Source organism: Palaemon carinicauda, chromosome 1 (genome assembly GCF_036898095.1).
Source record: "Palaemon carinicauda isolate YSFRI2023 chromosome 1, ASM3689809v2, whole genome shotgun sequence".
Lineage (NCBI taxonomy): Eukaryota > Metazoa > Arthropoda > Malacostraca > Decapoda > Palaemonidae > Palaemon > Palaemon carinicauda.
In genome coordinates, this window is record NC_090725.1 from 142,680,500 (window position 1) to 142,694,590 (window position 14,091).

General features: G+C 47.3%; 1 protein-coding gene across 5 annotated transcripts in view; it reads right to left on the reverse strand.

The window, feature by feature from the left end:
• LOC137652322 (guanine nucleotide-exchange factor SEC12-like) overlaps positions 1-14,091 on the reverse strand; it is a 175,679-nt gene that overhangs the window by 56,459 nt on the left and 105,129 nt on the right. For all 5 annotated transcript variants that reach the window (XR_011046256.1, XR_011046255.1, XR_011046253.1 and 2 more), the window contains exons 5-6: positions 12,112-12,230; positions 11,626-11,863 (exon numbers count right to left, since the gene is read on the reverse strand). Coding sequence is in view for 1 of the 5 variants with exons in the window: in XM_068385664.1 (XP_068241765.1) it covers positions 11,626-11,863; positions 12,112-12,230 (357 nt within the window). In the remaining 4 variants the exon portion in view is untranslated. The remainder of the gene's footprint in view (positions 1-11,625; positions 11,864-12,111; positions 12,231-14,091) is intronic.

The window sequence follows — 14,091 nt, forward strand, 5'->3', positions numbered from 1 at the left end:
CCCTCTTTGAACCAGACTTACTGGAACAGGAAGGTACAGTAACACCCCAGTATAGTTTTATCGAAAATAAATTCGGAAAAAACCACTTAGGGATAAGCCCAAGGCTTAAACAGAGGGAAAGGGATTGCAGACCTTCTCCGAAGAAAAGAGAGCAACCGGGGAGTATGAGAAAGTATACTAAGGCTCCATAAGCAACTTAGCCTAGGCACCAAGAGAATCGATTACCTAAATCACCGAAACTCACTCGTATACTATCTTGGAAATATTCCACACAATCTTAAATGTATAAAACATAGCCTAAAGCTTCAATAAAATTTTAATACACTCGGAAAACCCAAAATCATGCATGAAGTATAGGACCAAACGACTAGGCTACATGGCCTAGCGTAGGCCAGAATGGCGAATACTTCGCCAAAATAATACTAAGCACGAAAGGAAATCCTATGTAATGTTAAATAGCTAAAATTTATTAAAGCAAAACAACCGGGAATGTCGCTCTGACTAACTAAACTTATACCTAGCGAGCGACAGCGTCCATGACGCCTCCGGTAGGCTACGGCTCTTGTAACAAAGATTAATCCTATTAATCACTCAAAAATTTACCAAGAGCCTACATTTATACATAAAAGACATGGTACTCAACTTATCAGAGGCCGACGAAGACGGAGAAGCCATGAAAAGCAGAATAAATCCAAGATTTGCGAGAAACACAGGAAAAAACACCGAGTTGTTAAGCTACGCAAAAAGGAATACAGATGGCGCCAGGATTGGCGCCAGGCACGCTTACGAATCGGGAGATAGGGAGCCTTGGGAGCGGCTCCCCCTTTTTCTTTCCCGAATTCGTTTCTTGCCAACTGCCCCCTGCGAGACGAAATCTCTGTTCGGGATGCAGATTGCCATGTGGCGTGTCAAGAATACGTCCTCTGATATGTCGCGATATCCCTTTCACGAGGGATACTCGCTCCAGGAGTTAGAATTCTGGGACCTTAAGGTAAATTCTCTGGGAATATCGCCGTAGTTGTAATATACCCTAGGAAGCTACCCTATAGGAACTTCCATCAGGACGACATGGCTTGAGCCCAAAAATATATATATATACAGTATATATATATATATATATACATATATACATATATATATATGTATATATATATATATATATATATATATATATATATATATATATATATATATATATACATATATATATATATATATATATATATATATATATATATATATATATATATATATATATATATATACGTGTGTGTGTGTGTGTGATCCATTCAGCTGGCTTGTCAATGATGCCTGGTGCTCTAATATTGACCATTAATATTTTACCAGGAATTTTCTCAAAAACCTTCTGAAAATCTAGGTATATGATGTATATTGCCCTGCTTTTGTCATAAATGCTAAACATGTGGAAAAATTCCAAAGATTTGTCACACATGATCTATCTTGTCTAAAACCATGTTGGCTGTCTCTCAGAAGATTGTTTTTCTCTACATGTTCTACTATTGAATCCACTATAATTGATTCAAAAATTTTGCAAGACACTGAAGTTGGACACACAGGTCAGTAGTTGTCAGGTTCTTCTTTTGGCCCCTTCTTGTAGATTGGAGGAACATTGCCTAGTTTCCATCCTTGTGGTGCCTTTCTTTCAGAACATTATCTCTGTTCTAGTTTCATAATCTCTGTTGGACTAATATCATCTGGGCCTGGTGCTTTAGACTTACCGAGTCTTTTTATTTTCTTTTTGACATCATCCATTGTAAAGGAGATTCCATTTAATGAATGTGGCCCTTCATAATTGATAGCTGGTTCGGGGGGGGGGGGGGGGGTAGTTAACTCTTCCCTTGTGAATACAGTTGTGAAGTATGCAATCATCAGTTTGGCTTTTTCCAAATCATTTGTTATAAGATTACCCTCCAAGACTCTTAATGGGCTAATGCTGTTTTTGATTGGTTTTCTATTGTTTACATATGCAAAAAATTCCTTTGGGTTTTCTTTACGGGCTGAAGCCACTCTTTATTCTTCATTTATCTTGGCCTTTCTAACTAGTTTATCTACTTCTCGGGTTAACTTCTTGTGATCAAAAATTTCATGAATTGAAGGCTGTTGACCCATTGATTCATGTTTCCTGTCTCTACTTCTTATTGCATTGGCAATCTCTTCGTTGAACCACTTAGGTTCTGGAGTTTGATTTGAGCATTTAAAGAGTTCTTATGATCTTGTCTAATTTATTCTTGATCTCAGTTACTGTGTCACTGTTTACTACATCCGCTGGAAGTCTATTCCAAGCATTTCCTATCTTATATATATGTAAAGAAATTGCCACATTGAGTGGTGTATCTTTTCAATTCCAGCTTGCATCCGTTACCTCTGGACTGAATTGTGGTAAGCATGAATAGATTGTTGCCATCGAATGCTTTCTAACTAGTGAGAAAACTACCGTCTAATTCAGGCAAGGCCTGCCAGGGGAAATGAACTGGAATGTAAAGAATTTTTCATTCCCCACTCATTTCCGTCTGCTAACCAAACCACTTGAAGTGGGAAGGTGGAGGGAAGATGACGGTGGTTCAATCGAAAACGAAAGGATCGGTGCTGGCGAAACCAGACTAGCTGACATAGTAATCAGCTGGGAGTGTAGAGTGACGCATTAAGTCACACCTTTGGAAGACCCATCCCGTAGAGGGCGGGGGAGGTCGACCATAGAGTTTTCAGAAAAAACTCTGGATCGTGGAAACCGAGAGATTCGGATGAGAACCTAGGGGTTCAGAATCTATTTGTGAATTCCTTTCTCACGACCTTAAGGGATGTTGTGCCGAGAATCCGCAGGAACTCTGTTGCTGATTCCTGATGGAATTTTCAGGAATTGTGTTACGTGACCAGGACCCAAAGGAACTGTGTCATAGTTACCTGTAGAGATTCAGAAACCCCTAGGCAGCAGGCATCCCTCTGTCATAAGAGTAAAACTCTTGATGACGATGGGCACGCGCGAACACTTCACGGGACGAGAGTTCAAAAACTCTCTGTCAAGTCAATAAAACTCTTGTGCACGCGTGAACACTTCGCGCAACGAGAGTTCGAAAAAACTCTGTTATAAGAGTTGTTCGCGCACTTCAACTGATTGCGTGCGCCTAGTTGTTCGTGCGCGCCAAGGTGGTCATGCTCGCCAAGGTGGTCGTGCGCGCCAGGTTGGTTGTGCGCGTCAGGTTGGTCATGCGTACGCGCAGTGTTGGTCGTGCGCGGCAAATTGGTCGTGTGCGCCAATCCAATCGTGTGCGCCAACTTGGTCATGCCTGCCACATCAGCAGTGCGCGCCAATTTGGTCGTGCGTGCTGGATCGGCTGTGCGAGCCAAATTGGTCATGCGCCAATTTGGTCGTGAGCGCCACATCGGCCGTGCGCGCCAATGTCGTCGTGCACACCAATCCGGTCGTGCGTGCCAGATCGGCCGTGCGCGTCAATTTGGTCGTGCACGCCAATCCGGTTGTGCGCGCCAGATAGTCCGTGCACGCCAATCCGGTTGTGCGCGCCAGATAGTCCGTGCACGCCAATCTGGTTGTGCGCGCCAGATAGTCCGTGCACGCATAAGGTTGGTTGTGCGCGCCAATTTGCACGCGAGAGCTCTCAGTGTGGTGAGAGCACTCACTACTACGTTCACCCGAAGGTTCACGATAGCCTATGTTGTGTGAGCGCGAACGATCAACACAACGAGAGTCCGCAAACTCTGTCATATAAGTATGGCTATGATCACGAGAACCCAAAGGTTCTGAACTGCGTTGTGAGACCCTTAAGGGTTAGCGCAAACGAGAAACAGAAGTTTCTCTGTCACGAGACCCCGAAGGATCAGCGTGACTAAGGGCACGAGAGACCAAAGGCCTTAAGTAGCCTGTGTTGAGAGACCCCGAAGGTTCAGGGCAACGAGAAACCAAAGTTTTCCTGTCACAAAACACCAGAGTGTCGGAGTGACTAAAGGTATGAGAGCCCAAGGGTTCTGCGTAACTAATGTTACGAGACCCAGAAGGGTCAACATAACGAGAAAACGAAGTTTCCTTGTCACAAAACACCGAAGTGTCTGTGACTAAAGCTACGAGAGCCCAAGAGTTCAGCGTAACTAATGTTACGAGACCCCGAGCGGTCAGCGTAACGAGAAATCGAAGTTTCCCTGTCACAAAACACCGAAGTGTCAGAGTGACTAAAGTTACAAGAGCCAAGGGTTCAGCGTAACTAATGTTACGAGACCCCGAAGGGTCAGCGTAACGAGAAACCAAAGTTTCCCTGTCACAAAACACCGAAGTGTCAGAATGACTAAAGTTACGAGAGCCCAAGGGCTCTGCATAAACAAATGTTACGAGACCCCGAAGGATCAGCGTAACGAGGAACTGAGGTTCCTCTGTCACGAGACCCGGAAAGGTTAGCGTGATTGATGGTACAAGTTCCCAAAGCCTCAACGTTACCATCGTTACAAGAGCCCGAAGGTTCAGCGTAACTGAAACCCGAAGGTTTCGAGCGGAGTCCTGAAGGACTCCTACTGTCATGAGAACCCGCAGGATCAACATGACGAGAGCCCGAAGGCTCATGATCATGCCAGCCCAAAGGGTGATCGTAACGGGACCCTGAAGGGTCAAGGAGAACCAGCAGGTTCAAAGATAACACCTCCGCATAAGAGGTTTGTTCTCCCGAAGGAGAACGTTGCTTAAGATAAGGCTCTCACTCCGCCCCTGAAGAAGAACCATAAGCGTAATGGGGGACCGCCGATGCCCAGAGGCGGTCTTCTTTCCAGAACGAGAGACTCGGTCCCCGGAAGGGGTAACCTGCTTCGGAGAAAGCTCTGCCACCGCCCCGGGTGGATCAGCAAACTCCTACAAGTTATTTCTCACGAACGAGAGGGAAGTTCTCCAGAAGGAGATTGCCTAAGACAAGCTTTCTATGGGGATAAAGCATAGGCGTAAAATCTCTTTCTTGCGAACGAGGGAGAAGTCCTCCCGAAGGAGGACATCGCCTAAGACAAGCTTTCTCCCAGCTCTATGGGAAAAAAGCGTAGGTTTAATAACATCTCTCTCGCGAACGAGAGAGAAGTACTCCCGAAGAAGGACATCGCTTAAGACAAGCTTTCTCCCAGCTCTATGGGAAAGAAGCGTAGGCGTAAAAAAACTGAGGACATCGCCTAAGGCAAGCTTTCTCTCAGCTCTATAGGAAAAAAGCGTAGGCGTAGTAATAATCTCTCACGAACGAGAGAGAAGTCCTCCAGCAAGAGGACATAGTCTAAGACAAGCTTTCTCCCAGCTCTATGAGAAAAAAGCGTAGGCGTAAAAAAAAAATCTCTCGCGCGAGAGAGAGAGAAGTTCCACTCGAAGGAGGAACATCAAGTTGGTGTCCAAGATCATGCCTAGATATACCAGTCGTTGAGTTGGAAGCAGAGAAGACTTCTCAAGATTTACCATGATCCCTAGATCTTGGCAAAGTCACAGAAGCTTGTCTCAGTGTCGAAGAAGGGTCAACTCCGAGTCTGCCAGGATCAGCCAGTCGTCCAGATAGCGGAGGAGACGGATGCCGATCCTGTGTGCCCACGAAGAAATCAGTGTGAACACCCTGGTGAATACCTGAGGTGCTGTGGAGAGACCGAAACACAGCACCTTGAACTGGTAGATCTTGTTGTCTAGGCTGAATCTTAAGTACTTCCTTGAAGACGGATGGACTGGGATCTGGAAGTACGCGTCCTTCAGGTCCAGTGTACACATGAAGTCTTGTGGTCTCACCGCAAGTCTGACCGTGTCCGCCGTCTTCATGCTGAACGGGGTTTGTTTGACAAACCTGTTCAGGGCTGAGAGGTCGATGACTGGTCTCCAGCCTCCAAATGCCTTCTTTACAAGAAAGTATCGACTGAAGCAGCCTGGGGAACCGTCGACGACCTCCTGGAGAGCGCCCTTCTTTAACATGGTATGGACTTCTGCCCGTAGGGCTTGGCTCCTTGCCGATCCCATGGCAAAGGAGCTCAACGACACGATCCGCTGTCAGGGGAGGTAGAGATGTTATGAACGGGACGCGATATCCCTGACTGAATTACGGAAATCGTCCAGGAATCAGCCCCGAGTTGCTGCCACCTGTCTGTGCAACTTTGAAGGCATCCCCCCACTGGTGGACATGCAGGGGGACTGCTAATCCTAGCGTTGGCGGCCTCGGCCGCTCCCTCTGCGATTCTTTCCTCCCCTGGAGGGCTTTTTGCTTTTCTTGTCTTTGACAGGAATGGGCTTTGACAGGAATGGGCTTCGACACCGTTGCTTTCGCTGCCACAGCCGGTTTCGTTGTCTTGGACGGGCAAGGTTATTGAGGTGCCGGAGGTTTATAGGGCTTTGATGTAAGACCCCTATGAAGGAGGGAGTCCTGGTTAGACTCCCTCCACCTCTCGGCTGCCTGTTCCAAGTCTTTAGGGTCGAACAGGTTTTTCCCTAGAAGGGAAGAATGTCTGAGCCTGCTGACCTCGACGGCCGGGACCTTCGCGTGGAACCTCTCTGCCACCGCATCACGATGTTTCAGGATTGAGTTAGCCCACAAGTTCGAGATTTGCTGGGCCAGAAACTCAATGGTGCGGGTGCCCGAGAGGAGGAAGACCTCCAGGGCCTTCCTGGTGCTCTCCTTAGACAAATCTTCGGATCGCAACAGGATGCCAAGAGATCCCAGCCAGATGTCAAGCCACGAAGTAGCCTGCATGGCACACTTCGCGACCTTCTCCTGGCTTATGATCACTGTCGCCGAGAAAGTCCCTTGCCGGCTAGAGAGTCTCTCAAGAGGGACTCTCTTGGTAAGCTCTTCCACAGAGTGATGCAGGGGAAGAGCTAAACAAGCCTCCTCCATGATCTCGAAGTACCTCCTCTGTTGGACGCGAGGAGTTTGTTGCCAGCCGTGGAATGGCTGGAGGAGGCGAGCTCGGAGAGCTGGCCCTCGACTTTATCCCTGGCACTCTTCACCCCTTGGGACCAGGGCAAAGCTGCACTGGCCTTAGCGGGTTTCTGAGTGCCAAAGACTCGGTCCAGGACCGTGTCCTTGCCCTCGCGAGGAGGAATCTCAGGATCGGGAATCCTGTTGAGATGCCTCATCAGGGTCAGGACTTGCCAGAAGGCATGCTCTGACTCTTGTGGCTCCCCTTCTGGAAAACTGGAAGCAAAGTCTCCCGTCCCCAAAGGCTCTTCTTGGGGGGACACGTGGACGTTCTCCGCGGGTCTTGTAGGTTCTGGACGGATCCTTGAGGATGACTTGGGGACTGTCTTGGAATCCCTGGGTTCCCTCCTGGGAGGAATACAGGACTCCAACGACGACGTCTGAGGGCTCTTCTCTGCTCCAACCTGGGACGATTCTCCAGCGCGAGGTGGGGTTTCTCCCATTGGTGCGATGGGAGAACGCCTCACCTCGTAAGACTCCCCTGTGGACGGAAAATGCTCGTCAACGTGAGAGGGAGAAAACGTCTGGGGGGGAGAGGGAGCCTTCCTCAAGGATGTCCGAGGGGCCAGCTTGACCCTCGGAGAAGTTACCACGGTTTCTACTCGTCTCTTTCTCTTCAGTGGGGTCGGAGCCGCCATAGTTTCGAGACCCATGTCAGCGAAGGGAGGTTTGACAGCCTGCACGACAGCTCTGATGAGGGATCCAAACCATGGCTGCTTACTGACAGCAGCGCTGTCAGAGACTCCCTCTGAAGGGAAGGAGATCGGGCGATCCTTTGGAGTAGACACGACTGCTGGACCTGCCTGGAAGGAAGGTTGGTTCCTGGACCCATCTGGTGATTTCCCTCCCTCCTGCGAGCGCGCTGGTCTGCGCTTGCAGGGGGGGGGGGGGAACGTGAGGATGACCTGGCTGCTCTCGCCCCTGTAGGCTCGCGTTGTGCCTCCCGATGAGAAACGCGCTGGGGACCCTACTAGGATCGCCCTCGGGCAATCGGGGATGATGGCTAGGGTGCACGTGGGAGCGCGGCCGAGCGTTGGCGCGCAGGCGAGCGATGGCGCGCAGGCGAGCGATGGCGCGCAGGCGAGCGATGGCGCGCAGGCGAGCGATGGCGCGCAGGCGAGCGATGGCGCGCAGGCGAGCGATGGCGCGCAGGCGAGCGATGGCGCGCAGGCGAGCGATGGCGCGCAGGCGAGCGATGGCGCGCAGGCGAGCGATGGCGCGCAGGCGAGCGATGGCGCGCAGGCGAGCGATGGCGCGCAGGCGAGCGATGGCGCGCAGGCGAGCGATGGCGCGCAGGCGAGCGATGGCGCGCAGGCGAGCGATGGCGCGCAGGCGAGCGATGGCGCGCAGGCGAGCGATGGCGCGCAGGCGAGCGATGGCGCGCAGGCGAGCGATGGCGCGCAGGCGAGCGATGGCGCGCAGGCGAGCGATGGTGCGTAGGGCGTGTAGGCGAGCGACTGCGCACGGGCGCGCTTGCAAGCGATGGCGAGAGGGCGCGTTGGCGCGCTTGCAAGCGATGGCGCGCTGGCGAGCGATGGCGCGCTGGCTTGCGATGGTGCGTTGGCGAGCGATGGCGCGTTGGCGAGTGATGGCGCGTGGAGGTGCTCAGGAGATCGATGGCGCGCAGTTGCGCGATCTGGAGAAGCAGGAAGCGCAGGCGGGAGTGCAAGCGTTTGCACGCGCGATGGTGATTGTTCGCGAGAGCGTGGGCGCACAGGATCTCGGCGAGCTCTAGGCGAGCGCCCACGCGCAGAGGTGTTACCCCTAGAACGTGGGCGTGCAGGAGGGCGCACAGCAGGAACTGGTGTCTGTGTGCGATGGCACGTAGGCAATGGCCGACGAGCTGGCGGGGTCCTATGGCGCGTTGGCGAACGAGGAAGAGAAGGAGAAACTCGTTTCTTCCTTCTTGCGCCCAGATCCGGAGATCTTGGGCGCGCAGGCGAACGATGGAGTGCAGGCGAACGCTGGCGCGCAGGTGAAGAGCGCTGGCGAGCAGGAGATCGTGGGCGCGCAGGAGATCGTGGGCGCGCAGGAGATCGTGGGCGCGCGGGTCGCGCATCAAGATGAGGACGAGCAGTTGTACGTTGGTGAGGAGAAGATCGCTGGCGAACAGGAGAGCGCTGGCACGCAGGTGAGCACTGGCGAGCAAGAGAGCGCTGGCGAGCAAGAGAGCGCTGGCGAGCAGGAGAGCGATGGCGAGAAGTCTCAGCTGCAGAAGGTCTCTGGGGCGTTGTCTCCGAGGATGAAGTTCTGAGCAGAGAGGACTTCACCGCAGGCGAGCCCGCAGGAGAACGTTGGAGCGCAGGGGATACCTGGCGCTTAAGGGACTTGCTCACATTGTGAGAAAGCCTCTTTTGCCCCGAAGGGACCGGTGCCCTTTGAATAACGGGATGCGTGGGCGCCCAAAGCGCATCAGCAGCCAGGAACGGAGACGGCAGGTCCGAAGGTCTGGCAGGCGAAGGAGAACAATCAGCAGAGAGGTCCAAGGATGCAACTGCAACGGTCGGTGCAAAGCAAGGAGGATCCTCTGCGGGGGACTGCGACGGAGAAGAGCCGAAGAGGCGCCTCTCAACTCCCTTGTGGGGAGAAGGAAGGCCTCTACGGCGAAGAGGAGGGCGAGCCTTCAGACGGATACGTCCTCTGGGGGCGGCAGGCAGACCATCGTCAGTCCTCCGAAGAGGAGTCTCTGTCAGTGAACTCCCCCGAGGGGGAGAATCACCTGCAGGAGAGACTGTTGGAGTTAGCTCCTCCCTTGAAGGATGTTCGGAGGGAGAAACTAAGCCTTCAGGTGCATCGGGAACCAAGGCAGGGGTTTGACCTAACTCGTCGGAGGCCCCTGCCACAACAACGTCGACGATAGACAGAGGGTCAACCTCTGCTACCGCCGGCGACTGTTTGACAGCAGCCCCCAACTTGATTATGTCAAACAGGGCTTCCCTGAAGGGCGAGTCCTTAAACCCCAAGGAAGCCCAAAGCTGCAACAAATCATTAGCAACAGTGTTAATAGATAAATCCTCCCCCGGGGAAGGAGGAGGAGCTGCCTCACTAAGGGAGGCAACTCCCTCTCCCGAACCCCGAGGTCGGTCAACAAAAGAACGGCCTACACTACCACTCGACGGCCTCTCGGAAGAGACCGATCGAGCAGGAGCTTCGGAGGAGGTTCGGGCTATGGATGAAGAGTCCTTGGAATTTTCTTTCTTCAAAGAAACCCTTGAAGGAGAAAGATCCCTTTTGGACTTCTTCTTCCGACGCCGGGAGAACCTCTCCCACTGGGAGGTAGACCACTCCCTACACTCACTACACACTTTGTCTCTATCACACCGTTGGCCCCTGCAGAACGGACATAAGGTGTGAGGGTCCGTTTCGACCGCCGACCTATAGTCAGGTAATCCGAGGCACTTCCGCATAATGGTAGAGGCCAACTTCCAAGCACACACTGCAAAGAAAAAGCAAAAAAGATTAAGGCTGTCAATAAGCGAGGGTGGGAGCAGACACGTCTGTTCATCACCCGAGCCAAAAGCAAAGTGAGCTACTCACCGGTGTGTGAGGGGGGGGGGGTAGCTAGCTACCCCTCCCCTACCCCCTCGCTAACTAGCGAGGGGGTACTATACCCTCGTTAAAAATCTAATGGCTCGTCATTTCAGCTACACCGAAAGTAATACCCTAATTAAATAGCGTGGTTTGTATTTCGGTTACGGAACAAATGAAAATAAACAAGTACAAAAAATTCATTATAGAAACTATTCATTCGAATCGAGTTACATCTGGAAAAATAGTTTCTGTTATGAAACACAATCAATCTGTGTGAATCCCAAAACTGTAGCTCAAAAATTACTTTCAATCCCGCTGAATCCTTTAAGCTTAAGGACTTTCGTTGCACTACGAGTGAATAGATAGGTATCCTTCTTTTTGTCATATCTTCTATCCAGAAATTTAATGCCCTCCAATCCTGTTAGCAACTTCTGAAAAGTTTTCTTTCTCTCTCTTGATTATCAAGAACATAGGTCAAAACCTTACAAGCTCTTTTAGCCAACATTTGCTTTACTTGAACCACTCTTAAAAGGCACGACTACAGTTAGCATAATATACACCACACAGTCACATGGTTGCCTGCCTTTGTCCATACAGATGAGCTAATAGCACATAAACACAATAGAGAAGTTGCCACGAAAGACTGAGAGCAACACAATGCAAAATGTGGGTATCAAGAAGCTGGGCCCAGCAGACTCTCAGAAACCACAAGCATCAAGCAAGAGGCCAATGGTTGGTTGTATTGGCGTAGTTTGAATATTTTGCTTGGCGCAGTTAAGTGATTTACCAGCATATATTCTTTTATAATGGTATCAAAAGTTCAATAACAAAGTCAAATAAGCAGATGAGGCTTCAGCAATTAAGGAGGTTTTCTTGTGCTATATGTATATCAATATTACATATATTTTTTGTATGTTGAGGGACTGTGGCAACACTATACTATTAACAACTTACAAGGTTTTGCTGTGAATATTCAAGTCTTGAATTTCATATGTTATACAGTATATATAGATGGAAAGGCTAAGACCGAATTCCTAAAGGAAATCCAAAATAGATGAACAGGTCAAGAGAGCAGATGTATTTCCATTCTTCATGAAACCATTTCTGAACTAAAATAAAAATCAACAAACGAACTCAAGTCACTTACTTGTAAACTAAAAGCTATCAAAATATATATATTTCCACCCATAGTTCCAGTGGCCAAGTAACGGCCATCATCACTCAGTGCCAGACTCCCTAGTGATCCTGCCAGTTGCTGTGACTTTTCTTGTGCATATGTCTGACCACACCACTTGGCAACTACAGCTGGATTCTTCGTACCAACAACAGGGTTGCTTATGGTGAATAGTTTACTTTTTGTGGGATCACCCTCTACCATACCATACCTAGAAAGAGATTGTTTTTAACAAAAACAAGTGTAATACAGAATAAATTTTGGTAACAAGTTATGAGAACAACACTAGCAAAAATAGATACAATGAACAGAGTTTCCTAACCAATAAGGTTTTGTACAATCTATAAATTAGTTACCGAGTTTAGTTATGATTATGAGAAAAGTTTAAAACTTAGGAAACTATTTACAGCATATTCCTACAGACCACTGCAAGAAAACATTTTTGACAGATACACATACCTTGCCCTGAAACATTTGTACTTTACACCATTTGTCTGTAAGGCTACCTGTATGAATTTCTTTCCCTCTCGGACATTCCATACACAACATTCCCTGGTTGGCTTGCAAACAGAAACAATCTGAAATATAAAGACAAAGACAAAATAATTCAAACTGTCAATCAAAATTCAACATTTTGCAAATACAGTACATTACTGTCCAAACCACTATAATTAAAAATCATTGTTAAAAGGTTAAATTTGAAATGAGTACTGTACCTACACAGCCTTCTCTCAGGTGTCCGGGAATTCCGATTTGGTTTAGTTTGCCATCTAAGTCCTTAATAAATGCTTTTCTTGGCATTCCTTTTCATTTGTATTACTAAAGTACTTCCATAGCAACTACCTTTCTTCCATGTTTTTCATTCTTTCTGTCCACATATCAAAACCATCCAAATCTTTGAGATCTCCATCTTATTTTAGTCTCTGGACAGTATTGTTCTTCTAAACTTCCTCATTTGGTACATGACCTTTCCCCATTAATCCAACCATGAATCTGTAATTTTTTATGACAACATCCCTTCAAAATCTCCCCCAGTTCTTTTCAAGTATCTATTCCTTGGCTAAATAGAGTAGAACAGGCCTTATAAAGCCATCATAAATTTTAGCTGTTTACCAACAAGATAGATACTGTATATTTACCAGTGGTTAGGCAAATCCCTTTTCAAATTATTTCAGGAAATCTATTTTTTTTTTTTGCTAATTGCCTTCTATATACCTCACCTCCCTTAAATAACAGCAATGCTTTAAATTTTTTGAGACCAGGTTCTCCTAGCAATTGAATACATTTGCTCTTATACATTTCAGCAATTTAAAAAGTTTTTCATCTTTTATATTTTTCACCACCTATTAATATGAACAACAAAATTTGAATAATAAAATTTCTATTTCCTATACTCAACTGTTATTGTTTTATTAACATTTACCCCAAAAATTTATAAAAAAAAATTTTTTTTATTTTCTTTCATTTCAAAATATACAGGACGCCAGTAAAGTAAGGTGAAAATTTAACAGTTATTGGTTAAGTAGCAGATTAGGAGTTTTGCATTTTTCAGTTTTGAAGTAGAAAGAGTTCCTTACTCTTTGACATCACTCATCTGTGGAGAGGCGGGTGGACATGAATATGAACATCAAGTGCGTATGGAAATAAAAATCTTAAAATCAAAATTTGGTTTACTTCTATGAACCTCCCCTAATGTCCATATTGCTGACTCTCACATTCTAATGGAGGTTGGATGCCAGTGAAAGAAAGAGATGGATTAGAAAATTTCTGAAATGTATAACCTAAAACAAATTCTAGACTCAATAACTCTAGAATTTAATGAGAATCTTCTCAAAGACAGTTTTCCAATAGGGCTCCAGATTGTATTTCTAACAATTGAAATATCAAAAAAGAAATCAAAACTTAATTTCTTTAAAAAAATTTAAAAGGCCACAGCAGTTGCCACTATAGGACTTTAAGCTAATAATCTCAACAAGAAAATCAGGATTCCTCAAGATCAAACGGGTACATTATTGAAATGTCTATAAAATCATTTTTAAAAAGAGCTTTCTGCAAAAAATAATGGTATGTAGGTTTACTACTAATATCTAAAACCTTAATCTTCAAGGTTTATAAAAGATTTTGATTTAAACTTTGTGAGTTCCAGAGCGTAACCATTCAAATAAGAAATTACACTGGCCCTTGGACAGAGGACAAATTGACATTCTAAGATCACATAGTTAATTAGGAGCACAACCTGTAATATCTCTACTATAGTTTCTTCCATATACAGTATACTGAATGTCTCTTAATGAACAAGGACCACTATTTTCAGATGAAATACTTACAACCCTTTCAAAAGGGGAAAAAAAAAAAAAATTGTAACCGACTCTTTAGTCTTAAAACAATTTACCAATGAATGAAGGCATAAAAGACAATCAACTTGAGCTTCCAAAGCCC